The 13,840-nt window shown below is 51.6% G+C and overlaps 2 protein-coding genes across 7 annotated transcripts; both read left to right on the top strand.

Moving 5' to 3' along the window:
* Positions 1–10,050: 10,050 nt before the first annotated feature.
* LOC148378886 (janus kinase and microtubule-interacting protein 3-like) lies at positions 10,051–12,218 on the top strand. Of its 5 annotated transcripts, none has more exons than XM_088367663.1 (7): positions 10,051–10,546; positions 10,683–10,787; positions 10,934–11,045; positions 11,160–11,243; positions 11,466–11,528; positions 11,615–12,032; positions 12,153–12,218. In XM_088367663.1, exons 4-6 carry the CDS (start codon positions 11,175–11,177, stop codon positions 11,738–11,740), a joined length of 258 nt encoding a protein of 85 aa, XP_088223789.1. In that variant the 5' UTR covers positions 10,051–10,546; positions 10,683–10,787; positions 10,934–11,045; positions 11,160–11,174; the 3' UTR covers positions 11,741–12,032; positions 12,153–12,218. The 5 variants fall into 5 exon arrangements, 2 of the variants coding, with proteins under 2 accessions (XP_088223789.1, XP_088223790.1); XM_088367664.1 differs by having other exon boundaries at positions 10,052–10,546; positions 11,182–11,243; XR_015855557.1 differs by having other exon boundaries at positions 10,058–10,546; positions 11,204–11,243.
* A 45-nt stretch (positions 12,219–12,263) lies between these two features.
* LOC148378885 (janus kinase and microtubule-interacting protein 3-like) lies at positions 12,264–13,653 on the top strand. 2 transcript variants are annotated; one of them, XM_088367676.1, is made up of 4 exons: positions 12,264–12,348; positions 12,425–12,792; positions 12,872–12,997; positions 13,367–13,653. In XM_088367676.1, the coding sequence occupies exons 2-3, from the start codon at positions 12,580–12,582 to the stop codon at positions 12,986–12,988; spliced, it is 330 nt and encodes a 109-aa protein (XP_088223802.1). In that variant the 5' UTR covers positions 12,264–12,348; positions 12,425–12,579; the 3' UTR covers positions 12,989–12,997; positions 13,367–13,653. The 2 variants fall into 2 exon arrangements, with proteins under 2 accessions (XP_088223802.1, XP_088223801.1); XM_088367675.1 differs by lacking the exon at positions 13,367–13,653 and having other exon boundaries at positions 12,872–13,356.
* The last annotated feature ends 187 nt before the right edge of the window (positions 13,654–13,840 follow it).

The following is a 13,840-nucleotide window of genomic DNA, read 5'->3' as shown; positions in this document are numbered from 1 at the left end:
ATTATGCTGCACTGAACAACACGATCCTGCATTGAACAACACCATGCCGCACTGAACAACACCATCCTGCACTGAACAACACCATCCTGCACTGAACAACACCACCCCGCACTGAACAACACGATCCCGCATTGAACACCATCCCGCACTGAACAACACCATGCCGCACTGAACAACACCATGCCGCACTGAACAACACCATTCCGCACTGAACAACACCATGCCGCACTGAACAACACCATGCCGCACTGAACAACACCATGCCGCATTAAACAACACCATGCCGCATTAAACAACACCATGCCGCACTGAACAACACCATGCCGCACTGAACAACACCATGCCGCACTGAACAACACCATGCCGCACTGAACAACATTATGCCGCACTGAACAACATTATGCCGCACTGAACAACATTATGCCGCACTAAACAACATTATGCCGCACTGAACAACACCATGCCGCACTGAACAACATTATGCCGCACTGAACAACATTATGCCGCATTGAACAACACCATCCCGCAGTGAACAACACCATGCCGCAGTGAACAACACCATGCCGCACTGAACAACACCATCCTGCACTGAACAACACCATGCCGCATTGAACAACACCATGCCGCACTGAACAACACCATCCTGCACTGAACAACACCATCCCGCACTGAACAACACCATCCCGCATTGAACAACACCATCCTGCACTGAACAACACCATGCCGCACTGAACAACACCATGCCGCACTGAACAACACCATTCCGCACTGAACAACACCATGCCGCACTGAACAACACCATCCTGCACTGAACAACACCATCCCGCACTGAACAACACCATGCCGCACTGAACAACACCATCCTGCACTGAACAACACCATCCTGCACTGAACAACACCATGCCGCACTGAACAACACCATGCCGCACTGAACAACACCATGCCGCACTGAACAACACCATGCCGCACTGAACAACATTATGCCGCACTGAACAACATTATGTCGCACTGAACAACACCATGCCGCACTGAACAACACCATGCCGCACTGAACAACATTATGCCGCACTGAAAAACACCATGCCGCACTGAACAACACCATCCCGCACTGAACAACACCATGCCGCATTGAACAACACCATGCCGCACTGAACAACACCATGCTGCACTGAACAACATTATGCTGCACTGAACAACACGATCCTGCATTGAACAACACCATGCCGCACTGAACAACACCATCCTGCACTGAACAACACCATCCTGCACTGAACAACACCACCCCGCACTGAACAACACGATCCCGCATTGAACACCATCCCGCACTGAACAACACCATGCCGCACTGAACAACACCATGCCGCACTGAACAACACCATTCCGCACTGAACAACACCATGCCGCACTGAACAACACCATGCCGCACTGAACAACACCATGCCGCATTAAACAACACCATGCCGCATTAAACAACACCATGCCGCACTGAACAACACCATGCCGCACTGAACAACACCATGCCGCACTGAACAACACCATGCCGCACTGAACAACATTATGCCGCACTGAACAACATTATGCCGCACTGAACAACATTATGCCGCACTAAACAACATTATGCCGCACTGAACAACACCATGCCGCACTGAACAACATTATGCCGCACTGAACAACATTATGCCGCATTGAACAACACCATCCCGCAGTGAACAACACCATGCCGCAGTGAACAACACCATGCCGCACTGAACAACACCATGCTGCACTGAACAACATTATGCTGCACTGAACAACACGATCCTGCATTGAACAACACCATGCCGCACTGAACAACACCATCCTGCACTGAACAACACCATGCCGCACTGAACAACACCATGCCGCACTGAACAACATTATGCCGCACTGAAAAACACCATGCCGCACTGAACAACACCATCCCGCACTGAACAACACCATGCCCCATTGAACAACACCATGCCGCACTGAACAACACCATGCTGCACTGAACAACATTATGCTGCACTGAACAACACGATCCTGCATTGAACAACACCATGCCGCACTGAACAACACCATCCTGCACTGAACAACACCATCCTGCACTGAACAACACCACCCCGCACTGAACAACACGATCCCGCATTGAACAACACCATCCCGCACTGAACAACACCATGCCGCACTGAACAACACCATGCCGCACTGAACAACACCATGCCGCACTGAACAACACCATGCCGCACTGAACAACACCATGCCGTACTGAACAACATTATGCCGCACTGAACAACACCATGCCGCACTGAACAACACCATCCCGCACTGAACAACACCATGCCGCATTGAACAACACCATGCCGCACTGAACAACACCATCCTGCACTGAACAACACCATCCCGCACTAAACAACACCATGCCGCACTGAACAACATTATGGCGCACTGGACAACATTATGCCGCACTGAACAACACCATGCCGCACTGAACAACACCATGCCGCACTGAACAACACCATGCCGCACTGAACAACATTATGCCGCACTGAACAACACCATGCCGCACTGAACAACACCATGCCGCACTGAACAACACGATCCCGCATTGAACAACACCATCCTGCACTGAACAACACCATGCCGCACTGAACAACACCATGCCGCACTGAACAACACCATGCCGCACTGAACAACACCATGCCGCACTGAACAACACCATCCTGCACTGAACAACACCATCCCGCACTGAACAACACCATGCCGCATTGAACAACACCATGCCGCACTGAACAACACCATCCTGCACTGAACAACACCATGCCGCACTGAACAACACCATGCCGCACTGAACAACACCATGCCGCACTGAACAACATTATGCCGCACTGAACAACATTATGCCGCACTAAACAACATTATGTCGCACTGAACAACACCATGCCGCACTGAACAACACCATGCTGCACTGAACAACATTATGCCGCACTGAACAACACGATCCCGCATTGAACAACACCATCCCGCAGTGAACAACACCATGCCGCATTGAACAACACCATGCCGCACTGAACAACACCATGCTGCACTGAACAACATTATGCTGCACTGAACAACACGATCCTGCATTGAACAACACCATGCCGCACTGAACAACACCATCCTGCACTGAACAACACCTTTCCACACTGAACAACACCATGCCGCACTGAACAACATTATGCCGCACTGAACAACACCATGCCGCACTGAACAACACCATGCCGCACTGAACAACACCATGCCGCACTGAACAACACCATGCCGCAATGAACAACACCATCCCGCACTGAACAACACCATGCCGCATTGAACAACACCATGCCGCACTGAACAACACCATCCCGCACTGAACAACACCACCCCGCACTGAACAACACGATCCCGCATTGAACAACACCATCCCGGACTGAACAACACCATGCCGCACTGAACAACACCATTCCGCACTGAACAACACCATGCCGCACTGAACAACACCATGCCGCACTGAACAACACCATGCCGCACTGAACAACACCATGCCGCACTGAACAACACCATGCCGCACTGAACAACACCATGCCGCACTGAACAACACCATCCCGCACTGAACAACACCATGCCGCATTGAACAACACCATGCCGCACTGAACAACACCATCCTGCACTGAACAACACCATCCCGCACTGAACAACACCATGCCGCACTGAACAACATTATGGCGCACTGAACAACATTATGCCGCACTGAACAACACCATGCCGCACTGAACAACACCATGCCGCACTGAACAACATTATGCCGCACTGAACAACATTATGCCGCACTGAACAACACCATGCCGCACTGAACAACACCATGCCGCACTGAACAACACCATGCCGCACTGAACAACACGACGTCGCACTGAACAACACGACGCCGCACAGAACAACACGACGCCGCACAGAATAACACAATACCGCACAGAACAACACAATACCGCACAAACAGTTTTAGATAATATTACGTCGCAGTCATGTGACGCGGACATGACGTCAATAGGCGGAACTCACGGCAAAATTATAATCCGTGGGCGTGGCTTGCAACAGGAAGTAGGAAAGCGGCAGTTCTGGCAAACAAGACACAGCTGTTAGTAACACGATGACTAACAAGGCAAATATTTTTGTTTTCAGCTTGCAACTTGACCGTCTAGAGCGTACAAGGTAATTACAACTGTTTTTTTTTAGCCCTGAAAAGCGAGGGAGTGTGGCGTTTGGGAGGAATGTCGAACTCGGCGTCTGCTTCCAGCCACAGACGCCAAATTTCGACGATTATTTCGACTGGTCAACGGTTGTAAATTATTGCGTTGACTAAAAACTTTATTTAACTCTACTCTTAACTTTGCCGTTTCAGATATGCGGGTATTACACCGCGGAAATGACGTCAATAGGCTGAACTCTCGCCAAAATTCAAATCTGTGGGCGCAATGGCCTTGAGCGAGACACCGGATACAAACACGACGATTATCAACAGAAATATCTTTATTTTCCGCTTGCAAGTGGACCGTCTAGAGCGTACACGGTAAGTACAACTCATTGTGTTTAAAAAGATTTACGTTTGTGTAGTTTGCGTTGCGTTGTATCTGTGAATGTTGGTTGAGGCTAAATGTTAATGTTTAATTTCATTCCTTTAGGTTCCACGGTGTTTGTTGGCTGTATGTTTTCCACTGCAAGAAGAGGCTCGTATCATTGACCAGCAGGAGCTACAATGGTGAGTACCCCTTTCGTCTTCCATTTATGTTAAACACTTCCTATTTCATGTCTAACAGTACTCGATTTAACAAATAACCATAAATAAATACAGTGTGGGCAGTCACGTTAACATATGTGATTATCCTGCCTAATATGTTTATCACAAATATGTCACTAATCACTAATATGTTTATTTGTTTATCACAACACCTTTGGACCTTCAGCAATCGATTATTTCCCTTCATCTACATAGAGACAGAACGATGGTGTCTTAAACATCTCATTCATTTCACCAAATAACTTCACGCAGGTGGATAACGGCCGTCTCGGTCACGCTATGTTGCGTGATGCAGTTTTGAAGAACCAAATGCATTTATTCAATGAATAAGTCAAGCTAGTTCTATGTTTATGATGTTGTAAGTTACGGTACCGATTGAAGTTGAGTTCGAAGCCAGTGGAAAACAGCGCTGCGTTTGTGCTCTCCAGGTACAAATGTTGTGATCTCTGACTGACGACCGGGCGAGACTCGAGTAAGAGATGTCCAAACGAGCTCCGGCAGGGCGGGCCAAGGCGGAGCGAACGGACGCCCTTCAGGCCGCCAATGACGAGCTGAGAACCAAACTGATGGACGTCCAGTTAGAACTTCAGCAGGAGAAGAACAAGGTGAAAACCTCAACAGACAGACACTGCCTGCCTCCCTGCCTGCCTCCCTGCCTGCCTCCCTGCCTGCCTCCCTCCCTCCCAGTTTTCCCGATGTAGATTAGACATGCGTGTGCCATGACTGTGTCAGCCTACATCAACAAATGCACCGAGGACGTCAGCACCACTAAGAATATCATCACCCGGGGCAACCAACGACCCTGGATGACTGAGGAGGTACGTCAAACGCTACGAGCGCGGAACTCTGCCTTCAAGTCTGGCGACAAGGAGACACTGAGGACAGCGAGAGCCAACTTGAACCGTGCCATCAGGATAGCGAAGCGAGACCGCAGTCGAAAATTTCAGGATCGTTTCCACGACGTCAAAAACATCAGGAGTATGTGGCAAGGCATACGGGCGATTACAGACTACAACTCACCCTCCCCCCCCCCCGGTGGGTGTAGTTGATGCTGACTTTCTAAATGGTCTAAATAACTTCTTTGGGAGGTTCGAGGCACTAAACGGCACTCCAGCAGTTAAAACTGTCCCCCATCAGGAAGAGGAGGTACTCTGCCTTGACTCCGCCGATGTGTTGAAGACCCTGAGGAGAGTCAACCCCTGTAAGGCCCCTGGCCCCGACAACATTCCTGGGCGTGTGTTCAGGGAATGTGCAAGTCATCTGGCTGGGGTCATCACAGACATTTTTAACACCTCGCTGGGCCAAGCCACAGTGCCGGCGTGCTTTAAGACTGCCTCCATCATTCCGGTGCCGAAGAAACCTCAAATCACCTCATTTAATGATTACCGGCCTGTTGCACTGACTCCGGTTATGATGAAGTGCTTCGAAAGGCTGCTTAAAGGTCACATCGTTTCCAGACTCCCCCTATTATTTGACCCGTTCCAGTTTGCCGACCGGCAAAACCGCTCCACTCAGGACGCCATCTCCTCCGTTCTTCACCTGAGCCTGGCTCACCTGGAGGAGAAGAACACCCATGTGCGGAGGCTGTTCCTGGACTTCAGCTCAGCGTTTAACACCATCATCCCACAGCATCTGGTAGGAAAATTGGAACACCTGGGCTTCAACACCCCCCTTCGCAACTGGCTGCTAGACTTCCTCACCAACAGACCTCAGTCAGTCCGGGTCGGACAGAACACCTCTGATGTCATCACCCTCAGCACAGGCTCCCTTCAGGGCTGCGTCCTGAGCCCCCTGCTGTGCACCCTGATGACACACGACTGCGTCCTCAGGTTCACCACCAATCACATCGTGAAGTCAGCAGACGACACAACGGTGGTGGGGCTCATCAGAGACAACAACGACCTGGACTACAGAGAGGAGGTGGAGCAGCTGGTGGGCTGGTGCAGAGAAAACAGCCTGATCCTGAATGAGGAGAAGATGAAGGAGATCATCGTCGACTTCAGGAAAAAACAGCCTCACCACGCTCCACTGATCATCAACAGCTCAGCTGTGGAGGTGGTCAGCACCACCAAATTCCTGGGGGTCCACATCACAGAAGACCTCACCTGGACTATGAACACTACGGCACTGGTCAAGAGGGCACAGAAGCGCTTGTACTTCCTGCGGAGGATGAGGAGAGCCCACCTGCCCCCACCCATCATGAGGACGTTCTACAGGAGCACCATAGAGAGCATTCTGACAAGCTGTCTCTCTGTGTGGTGTGGAGGCTGCACCGCCTCCGATTGGAAGAACGTGAGGAGAGTGGTGAGGACAGCAGAGAGGATCATAGGGGCTCCTCTTCCCTCCATTCAGGACATTTCATCTCAGCGCTGCATGTCCCGTGCCCGTAACATCATCAATGACCCATCACACCCCCACCATGGACTGTTCTCCCTGCTGCCCTCTGGGAAGAGGTTTGCAGCATCCGCTGCAGGTCCACCAGGTTCTGCAACAGCTTTTTCCCTGCTGTCATCAGACTGTTGAACACTAGAACTGTTGAGCTCTAAACTGAACTCTGCATCACACATTCACAGAACTGTACTTTATGACACTACGGACCTCTATCTTGCACTATCTCGCACTACCAACTTTACTGAACTTGTATAAACCCTTTAAATAGAAGTTTAATACATGGTTTAGCATTCCTCTGCACACTCTTGAATACTGTTTTGCCTACTTGCACTATTGCATAATTATCACTGCTGCACTTTATACTTATTTTTAATATATATATATATAGTATATATGTATATATATATATTTTCATAGGATATGTTACTTCTATTCAACTGCAATATCACTACTTTGTTGTAAGACGTATGCAACGGAATTTCGTTTTGTATGCACCATGTGCAGACAAGATGACAATAAAGTTTGTCTAAGTCTAAGTCATGTCAGGTCAGCTGTCTGGAGAGAGAGAGAAGTCAGGACCTGCGGGCGGAGCACCACCGTGCCACCGCCGCCATGACGGAACTCAAAAGCAAACTCCATGAGGAGAAGCAGAAAGAGTTAGCCATTACCAGGGAGACATTACTGCGGCAGCATGAAATGGAGCTGATGAGAGTGATCAAAATCAAAGATGGAGAGATCCAGCGACTGAATGCCTTGGTCCTCAGCCTGAGGGACGGCTCCATGGACAAGGTGATCCGCTCTATCCGTGTCTGACTATCCGCACGCCACGTCGGGCTTCGATGCGGCCGCTACCGTATTGTGTAGCTTGTCCCCAGTAAGCGTCGCGGCGCTCCGTTGCGGTCTCAACGGCCCGGTGTGGCGCAATGTCTGCTCAGGTGAGGAGGGGGGGCGCTTTGCTGGCGGAGGTGGAGGAGACGCGGCGGTGTCGGGAGACCGAGCGGTGTCGCCTCCACCAGGAGCGCGGAAGAAGCCCTGGCAGCGGCCCAGCAGGCCTGGCAGTCCCGAGCGGCCGAGCTCCGATCGGCTCATCACCAGCATCGGGAGGAGCTGAGCCGAACCAAGAGAGACTGCGAGAGGGAGATCCGCCGACTGGTAGGACTGATCAGATGCGCGGTGCGTGGCTATGTTCCCAATTTCGTTGTATACCTGCAGTGCAATGACACCTAAGGCATTCTATTCTATTCTATTTCACAAGAAGAAAATGTCCGGTTGCTCGCTTCGCTTTTGTCACAGCAAAGGTGTTCTAGTCGATTCCAGAAAAAAATTGGCCGGTTGCTCTCTTTGTTTTTGTCACAATTCTGGCAAATGAGTTTGCCCGCCTGCCTGAGCGCTCCCCGTTTGTACATCCAGACGGATGAGATCAAGCTGAAAGACAGAGCGGTTAGTGTTTTGGATGAAGCCCTGGGGCCGGCCACGTCCACCGCCTTCAGCTGCAGACTCAGGCTGCCGAGCAGCAGATCGCTGCCCTGAGGGATTCCCAAAGGGCGGGCCTAAACTACCCTGGAAGTGGGGTCAACGCCGCTACTAGCAATCCTCTTCATTGCGTAAGCCACCTCATCACACACTTGCAGTACGCATGACTTAGTTCGTTGCTGGAGGAAGGTAGCACAAAAACAGTTTTGAACTTTGAACGAGTGCTTGTGTGTGTGTGTTGCGGGGCGTTTTCAGTCTCAGGAGGATCGGGACACGCGACGGTTTCATCTGAAAATCGCTGAGCTCAGCGCAGTCATCAGGAAACTGGAGGATCGAAACGCCCTGCTTTCTGAAGAGCGCAATGAACTGGTAATTTATTGACGGCACGCTTGAAGGTTTGCGCTACGTTTGATGCGCGCCATCCAGCGAGGCACCCATTGCGCTTGCTTATTAGTTGAGCGGCGCGGCGAGTCGGTTGCCTGGTAGATGTCTTTTATTGGGAGCCAAAGCCACGATTCCGTTCAAACCGATGCAAAAGGAATGGATACGTTCTGGCCCGCGTGTTGTGCGTCTTTCACATCCCGCACTTCATGCTTGCAGCTAAAGCGACTGAGAGAAACAGAAAGCCAGTTTCTGCCACTCCTGTACAAAAACAAACGCCTGAGCAGGAAGAATGAAGAACTCTCGCTGGTGCTGTGTCGCCTTGAAAACAAAGTGCGCTTTGTCACCCAGGAGAACGAGGAGATGGCAAGCTTGGTAAGTCGACGCGGACAACGGCGGCGTGCCAACAGAGTCCACTGCATTTGTGTTCCACAGAGAAGGCCTAGTTCGCTCAATGACCTGGACCGCGGTTGCGGCCAGCAGGACGGTGAAATGGAGTTCCTTCAAGTTGTGGAGCAGCGGCACATCATCGACGACTTGTCCAAGGTCTTCAGGCAGGCGACTCGGTGCACGTACGGCAGCGCCGCGCTCGCTCGCTGTCGCCAGGAAACCTTTTCCGTCCAAAGCTTGGCCGGCGGCCGCCATCCAAAAAATTGGCCCCTTAAATTCCGACCTTTCAAGCAGGAGCATTGTGCGCACGCGTTTGAACACGCTTTAGACTTGTTTTGCCGTTTTCAGCAGCTCAAAGCTCCCGTTTTGTCAGCGCCTTTGCCACTCGCTGTGCGCTGAAAACGACGGACTTGCCCGGCTGCTCAGCCCGTCAACCATGAGCCGCGAGCGCGACGTCATTGTCCGTAGGCAGCTAGTGGCAAAATGCACCCTGTTAGAGTTGCGCTCGCTCCAACTTATTTTGCAAGAACCACACGGGAGACAAGTAAGTTCTTTTGGACACCTGCAGGTGGAGAGTCCATCCGTTGTACGAATGAAGTCTGACTCTCGGCTCCTGCACGAGCATTTTAATTAAGAGAAACAGGGTGGGTGTAAGAGTGGATTGAATAGAGGAAGCCCTTGACCTCTAGTCAAAACATAGCAAGGGGTGTTTTACGACTTTGTGTAGGAAGGGATAACCGATAGGGATAAATAAGGGATAAATAATATTATTTATTACAGGTCGCAGTCAAAGTCAAAGCAACACAATGATACGATAAAGATAATCTGGAAAACCCTGACACACCCTGTAGTTGTCACTTTTGGAAAAGACGAGCGTCCCTCCAATCATCGCCGGTGACGTGTTTTTCAGGCTCTGGAGACAGGAGCTCATGTCAGAAATGTCATTGTGAGTCGCGTTTGTTTCTGCGCCGGAGCCGTTCGTTCCCTTTGCATCCAAAGAATCTCAAAGGCGGATTATTTGTGTCGACAGGAGAGAGATTTGCTGCTACGATACCGACGTCGAGAATCTCTGAGGAGGAACAAAGCGTGAGGTCCTGCAAGGTGAGTCTGTTTGTTTGCGGCTGCTTGGTGTTGCGCAAGATGAAATGGCCTTTTTCTCGCTATCGTTCCTCTCGTCGATTCATCGTGAGGTGTCGCTTCAGTTTGTTCAGAGAGATGTTTGCTTCCGCGCCCGCAGGTCATCGAAACATTTTACGGCTACGACGAAGACGTGTTGGTGGACTCGGACGGATCGTCCTTGTCTTTTCACACCGACAGAACCCCCGACACGGAACCCGAAGAGGTAGCCCGCCATTTCTGCCAGCGTATTGGCACCAAACATTCCTCTTCAGCCTGGAATCGGACTCGTCTTTGCGTCGCGGGTGCTTTGTCGCCGGTCTGACTGATTCTGGTACTAGTGCTGTGTTGCATTGGTGTGTGCATGAAGAGGCGGAGCTTCGCTACCGCCAGCTGACGCAAGAATATCAAGCGCTGCAACGAGCCTACGCTCTGCTAGCCCAGACCAGCGAAAGGGGACTACGACGCCGAGAAGGAGATCAAGGTGGCGCCCCTTCCCGCAACCCCCGGCCGGGTCGCAGCCTCCCCGTTCTCACCCAGCCTCGGGTGTTCTCTGGTCTGAAAGGAGGAGGAGGAGCCTCCCTCCTCCTCCTTTCAGACCAGAGAAAAGCTGATGGTAGAAATGGGTCACTATCAAAGCAGAGTAGCAGATCTGGAGTCAGCGCTGAAGCAACAAGGACAGGTAAGCTCATCAATGAGCACACCTTTTTCTCAGACAAAATAGCTACATTCTTCAGTCACTCATCCGTCTGGCATTACTGGACCAACCCCCCCCCCCCCCCCCCCCCCGAACGTGGCTGGGAAAATGCGGAGAAAAGCAAATGTCATTTTCCAGTCAACCAAAGAATTTGTGGATGAAAATGACACAACATTCCAAAGCTGTCCACGCGTTTGTCTCTTCTAGAATGTCAAGTGGGTGGAGGAGAAGCAGCTGCTGCGTCAGAGCAATCAGCAGTTGGCCGAAAAGGTGACGGAAAGAAAGGCGCTGGGCGGAGTCGCTTGGCGTCACACCTGTCGGGAAGCCCCGCAGATGAGGTCTGACTGTCTTTTCAGGTCAGGCGGATGGAGGCGGAAGAAGCGCGTCTGAAAGAGCACATCCAGGATATCCGAGACCAAAACGAACTGCTTGAGTTCCGCATCCTGGAGCTGGAGGTGGGAAGACTCGCACAAGCGTGTTGAGGCCAGAGATGTGACGGACGGACGGACGGACGGACGGATGCATGCCTCTGCCTTTCAGGAGAGGGAGTGGCGCTCCCCCGTCTTGAAGTTTCTGCAAGTCCGTTTCCCAGACGGCCTCAGCCCTTTGCAGATCTACTGCGAGGCCGAGGGCGTGAGCGTACGTAAGGCGTCCCTCGCAACCCTAACCTTAACCCGAGGTCCCAGAACACCTTACATTGCTCCTTGCGCCTTTCCCCCGGACATCGTCATCAGTGATCTGATGAAGAAGCTGGACATCCTGGGCTATAACGCCGTAAGTGTATGTCGAACTCCTTATGTTCGCACTCCACGAGACTCGGCGGCTCAAATGTGACTTTTGGAAGGCTTTGCGCTGAAAGAAGCTTGTTGACGCTGTGCCTTTGGGCTCTTGCAGAATCTCACCAACGAGGAGCAGGTGGTCGTGATTCACGCCAGGACCCTTCTCACCCTAGCCGAGAAGGTAACGCGCACGTCCACGCACGCTCTCGCATTCTGCTTATGTGACAGCAGCCTTTCCTCAGTGGTTAGAATACATCAAAGTGACCAAGTCAGCACTTCAACAGAAGATGTTGGACATTGAAAGTGAGAAGGTAGACAGACACGCGACATCAGCCAAGGGGAACTCCGGCAATGTGCCCCAACAATTCTGACCTTGAGCTGTGCTAGGATATGTTCTGCAAGCAGAAGGGCTACCTGGATGAAGAGTTGGACTTCAGGAAGTGTTCCATGGACCAGGCTCATAAGGTAAGCCGCCCTCAAATCTCCCGCCGGACCACTGATGGACGAGGATTGCGGCCCAGAGGATCCTGGAGCTGGAGGCCATGTTGTACGAGGCGCTACCGCAGCGGGACTGCCCCGCCACGGACGGCGAAAAAGCCAGCCACGCTGGCGTGAATGACGTGCTGACGGCGGATCAGAGAGAAGAGCTTAGGAGCGCCGTGGACCAATGGAAGCGAGCCCTGATGTGCGAGTTGAGGGAGCGCGACGCTTGCATCCTCCAAGAGAGAATGGATCTGCTGCACAGCGCGCAACAGGTAAGGGCCCAAAGCCAGCCCGGCACTTACTTGCACGCTTACTGGCTTTTGAATGCCACTTTCCATTTGTCCGTCCTAGAGGAACAAAGAGCTGAAAGAATTCATCGAAGCTCAGAAGAGACAAATCAAACAATTGGAGGAGAAGTTTCTGTTTCTCTTTCTATTCTTCTCCTTGGCCTTCATTCTGTGGCCCTAACACCAGCTGGTGAGTGAGCTCCAGCGGCACCGCACTCGACACCTCCGATACACTGCCAGCCGGTCTCAGACGTTGGCAGACGCTCCGATGCCAACGTATACCCCCCGCCACGGTGACAGAGGCACCGCGTCACACCGGCGCTCATCCAATCAGAAGGCAGGAAAAGCAAATTCACATGCAGGGCACTTTTGAACCAGAAGAGAGCGCCACAAAAAACGGTTGTTGCCCCAAACGCGCACTAAAAAGGGTCAGAATAACAAGAGTCCCACTGGCCAGCCGGGGCCACCCGTCCAGCTGTTTCTTCAGGGGGGAAAAAAATTGGAGTCACCGGTGAGTACATTTTGCATTTAGCTCTGCTTTTCTGCTTCTGTCTTCAAGTGTGTGGCATCCTGCGATCAAAGAGTCAGCCAACCCCAAAGCGGTTGACCTCAACGTCCCACCACCATGCCTACCAGAGCAGGTGACGTGATGCTTTGGACATCCTTCCGTCTCAGATGCCCAAAAGTACTCTTTGCCACATCTGCGGCAATACGGTGTCTTTTCAAAGGTGCAAATAAATCCAGCGTGGGCGGAACACGCACGTCTTCGGTTTTTCCCGCTTTGTTTGTGTGACAGCTGTTGTGAAAATTTTATACAAATAAAGTTGTATAGTACAGGTTTGGCCAAGCCGCAACTCCCGAACCGCATGCGGCTCTTTTATGTTCATATCAACATTTGTGTGTGTGTGTGTGTGTGTGTGGGGGGGGGGGGTTGTGCGTGTTGGCTTCACTTGAGTTCAATTTGGTATTTTGGTCAAAAGCGCATGTGGTGAAATTCCACAAAGTAGGATGGGCAAACACATTTCTTTAAACT

The sequence above is a fragment of the Syngnathus floridae genome, unplaced genomic scaffold (genome assembly GCF_059516105.1).
Source record: "Syngnathus floridae isolate MCC-2025c unplaced genomic scaffold, RoL_Sflo_1.0 HiC_scaffold_24, whole genome shotgun sequence".
NCBI classification, from domain to species: Eukaryota; Metazoa; Chordata; class Actinopteri; order Syngnathiformes; family Syngnathidae; genus Syngnathus; species Syngnathus floridae.
Note: the sequence above shows the minus strand (reverse complement) of the source record. Positions and strands in the feature narration are given on the sequence as shown.

What these genes read in the sequence shown, in the direction of transcription:
- LOC148378885 (XM_088367676.1), top strand. Translation starts at nt 12,580, where the DNA reads ATGTTGTACGAGGCGCTACCGCAGCGGGACTGCCCCGCCACGGACGGC. An exon ending in TGCTGCACAGCGCGCAACAG is followed by an intron (nt 12,793 to 12,871) that starts GTAAGGGCCCAA and finishes TGTCCGTCCTAG; the next exon opens with AGGAACAAAGAGCTGAAAGA.
- LOC148378886 (XM_088367663.1), top strand. Translation starts at nt 11,175, where the DNA reads ATGGTAGAAATGGGTCACTATCAAAGCAGAGTAGCAGATCTGGAGTCA. An exon ending in CGCTGAAGCAACAAGGACAG is followed by an intron (nt 11,244 to 11,465) that starts GTAAGCTCATCA and finishes TGTCTCTTCTAG; the next exon opens with AATGTCAAGTGGGTGGAGGA. An exon ending in ATCAGCAGTTGGCCGAAAAG is followed by an intron (nt 11,529 to 11,614) that starts GTGACGGAAAGA and finishes CTGTCTTTTCAG; the next exon opens with GTCAGGCGGATGGAGGCGGA.